Source organism: Tupaia chinensis, unplaced genomic scaffold, assembly GCF_000334495.1.
Source record: "Tupaia chinensis unplaced genomic scaffold, TupChi_1.0 Scaffold000465_1, whole genome shotgun sequence".
Classification (NCBI taxonomy): Eukaryota; Metazoa; Chordata; class Mammalia; order Scandentia; family Tupaiidae; genus Tupaia; species Tupaia belangeri.
This window is the reverse complement of record NW_006159974.1, coordinates 256,128-259,403: the sequence shown is the minus strand read 5'-3', so window position 1 is coordinate 259,403 and position 3,276 is coordinate 256,128. Positions and strand designations below refer to the sequence as shown.

General features: G+C 61.7%; 1 protein-coding gene across 2 annotated transcripts in view; it reads right to left on the bottom strand.

The window, feature by feature from the left end:
• POR (cytochrome p450 oxidoreductase) overlaps window positions 1–3,276 on the bottom strand; it is a 50,091-nt gene that overhangs the window by 1,184 nt on the left and 45,631 nt on the right. For both annotated transcript variants that reach the window (XM_006155633.3, XM_006155632.2), the window contains exons 8-14: window positions 2,860–2,958; window positions 2,266–2,382; window positions 2,050–2,168; window positions 925–1,106; window positions 689–838; window positions 129–399; window positions 24–55 (exon numbers count right to left, since the gene is read on the bottom strand). In XM_006155633.3, the coding sequence (XP_006155695.1) occupies window positions 24–55; window positions 129–399; window positions 689–838; window positions 925–1,106; window positions 2,050–2,168; window positions 2,266–2,382; window positions 2,860–2,958 (970 nt within the window). The remainder of the gene's footprint in view (window positions 1–23; window positions 56–128; window positions 400–688; window positions 839–924; window positions 1,107–2,049; window positions 2,169–2,265; window positions 2,383–2,859; window positions 2,959–3,276) is intronic.

Here is a 3,276-nt window from a genome sequence, read left to right as displayed (position 1 = left end):
CCCACGCTGGGGGGCGGCCAGCGGTAGTAGAGCAGCGTCTCCCCGACCTCCTTGCCTGGCAGCAGCAGGCCAAGGTGAGTGTGGGTCCCTGGCCTGTCACCACCCTGCCACCTGGGCCCCACACTCACCCTGCTGTTGCAGCCAGGCCCGCTCTTGGATGAAGCCTATGAAGGGGGCAACCCCAGTGCCAGGGCCCACCATGATGACAGGTGTGGTGGCCTTGAAAGGCAGGCGGAACTGGGACTTGCGCACAAACATGGGCACCAGGGCCCGGCGACCATTCTCTCCAGCAGGCTCCTTGGCGCGCAGCCAGCTGGTGGCCACGCCCTTGTTGATGCGGCCTGACTTGGTCTCATACTCCACGGCCACCGCACAGATGTGCACAGAGTTGGGGTGGACCTGGAGGGAGGGCCCGAGTGAGCGTGGCATTCCAGCCCTGCCTGAGCCTTGCCCCACAGGTGGTCCCTACTCAGGCCTCTTCACACCCTTCCTCGCACCCAAAGCTCAAAGGCCCCCTCCCAGACACTCCCCACCAGGGCTGAAGAGGTAGCCCTCCGGAATCCACAGCCCAGGGACTCTTTTAAGAGCCCTGCTCCAGACACTGGGGCCGAGGCAGGGCTGGGCCGGGCTCCTGTGCTCTGTCTGACCACCGTCCACACTGCCCCGAGCAGCCAGCACCACCCCTGACCTTGGAGGACGAGGCAATGGAGTAGTAGCGGGCCTGTAGACGCGGCAGTAGCTCACACAGGTGGTCGATGGGGGGCCGCAGGGACGGGTAGTCCTGCAGGATGGCCAGGATGTGCCTCCGAGCCTCCACCACCCAGCTCAGGTACAGCTCCTGGAAGAAGGCAGAACCTGGGGGTGAGACGTGGGAGAGGGGGCAGGGAAGCCCAGGGAATGGCAGGGTAGGGTGGCCCAGGGTACCTTGCCCTCTCCCGAGGAGGAGGCCATCTTGCGCAGGTGCTCCTGCTCGGAGGGCTCTGAGGCATACTGGGCCAGCTCGTAGAGCACGTTGGTGCGCGGCGGGTTGGTGATATCCAGGTAGTAGGTGAGGGCCGTGCGGTAGGAGGTGGGGCAGGGGAACGGGTGCTTCTTGTTGGACTCCTCTGCAGGGAGGGGGAGGGTAACACTTAGAGTGAGCAGCTGCCATTGGGGGGGTGTGGGTGGGGGGAGGTGGGATGCCTTGGTGTGGAGTGGAGCCTTGGACCTGCTCTGCAGGAAGCAGGAGCCCAGCTAGCACTGGGAGCAAGGCCAGCTCTCCTGGGGCTTCCTTGGCCCTGGAGCAGAACTGAGATCTGGGCAGGCCTCGTGCTTCAGGCTGGGTAAGAAGCCCTCCTCAGAGGCCGGACCTTGCTAGGGAGGCAGTGAGTGTGCCTGCGCATGTGTGTGCTGCTTGGCTGGCACAGCAGTGTGACAGAGACCACCCCCTTTCACACTGCTCTGCCCTACGGCTGGCTCTGGAACTGGTGAGAAGGGATGGCCTGGCACAGGCCACTGAGGACACAAACAGGCAGGTGCAGGTGAAGTGCGGCTGGCCCTAGGGTGGTGGTCAGTGGGGGGGTCTGGGGATTTCACATTGAGGCCCAGCTGTGGGCCCACAAGGCCTGTGCCTTACTAAGCAGTTCTCAGCACTGTAAGCTCCCTTAGATAGGCCCAACCCCTGCATTCACCAATGAGGAAGCAGCACAGCGTAGCTCCAGGGCACCATGGTCAGTTGTGGAGCTAGGCCCCAGGACCAGGGCTCTGGCCTCTTCATCCCTCTTCCCCAGTAGGACCCTGTGGGTTGGAGGCAGCTGGGCCTGGCTCCCCTTCCAGACTCAGGTACTCCTCCTTCCCTTAAGGCATCATGACAGTGACTGGGGCCAGGGGAAGGACACTAAGAGAAAGGGACAGATCCTGCAACGACGACGCTCCCCCGGAGTCTGGGGTCCGGGATGTAAGGACCACTCAGGGTACTGCTTCAGGCCACTGGCCTTGCCAAGGCCCACTCCCACCAGACCTCTCAGGCCCAGGCAGGGGAGAGGGTGGTGGCCTGATGTCAAGACTCACCGTCAAGATTGTTCAGGGACATGACGACGTCCAGATCGGCACCCAGGATCTCACCAAGCTGGGTGACGAGGGCAGAGTCATTGGCTGGGTAAACGGCCACATGATCCCCAGATTCATACCTAGAGAGACACACCAGGCTCAGGATACAGGTGGATGGCTGGCTCTACACCCACATCAGGGGGCTGGGGTGAAGGTTCAGGGGAGGTCGGCTGGCACCTGATTTTGGAATCTGAGATGTCTAGTTCCAGGTGCATGAGGTGTCGCTCGGTTCCCTGGTTCAGCTTCCGGTTGGTAGTGACTGCGGCCAGGAATGGATTCTTGGCATCGAAGGGGCTGGGTGGTGAGAAGAAAAGGGCAGTGAGTGCCCGTGTTGTTGTCTGCATCTCCCTGTTCCCCATGGACCCACCTGGTTGTGCACGGGGAGCTCAGAGTTGGCCGGGGGGGTCCCTGGGCTCCAAGGGCCACAAAGGCAATGTCACCAGTTGTGTCCAGGGCCCCCCCAGCCCAACCGAGTGTGGTACACTCAACAATCTCCCAAGAGTGGGCAGCACTAGGTCTGCCCATTTACAGATAGGGAAACAGGCTGGGTCCCGTGTCCCAGGAGCAGCCGCCTGTCTCTTGGGCAGTTCCTCTCTCTGCTCTGAGTCCCATGCCCTGCTGTGCAGATGTGAAAATGCAGGTGTCCCCAAGTACACCTACTCATGGGTTTGGGGGAAAAGACCCTGTGGGATGCAGAAGGCACAGAGCTGCCCGAGGTATGGCCACACCGAGGCCCACAGGCGCTGGCCCTGTTATACTCCCTGTACTCACGGTTTCTGGTTCTCATAGCTCTTCAGACGGCCCATCTCGCCCTTGTACACCTTGGCTGGGTCTATGTCTGTGTGCACCACAAGCTCGTACTGGCGAATGCTGGAAAGGGGAGACCAGGCTGAGACCAAGCACTGGCTGGGGCTGGGAGGGGTCAGTCCCAAGGGGAAGGAGTGAACTGTAGAAATATGCAAGGTGCAGGGTCCCAGCTAGGACATAAGAGGCAGATCTGGCAGGGAATGCATGAGGACAGGGAGAAGAGGGCAGGGAATGGAGCAGAGCTGGAGACAGATCCCCAAGAGCCAGAGGAGGGTGAAGCAGGCCTCAGGGCTTGGTGGGACGCAGGCTTCTAGGCAATTCTGTGAGACAGTAAGGAAGCCTCCCTGACTTCTGTACTGTCAGGCCAAGGCCAAGCTCCCT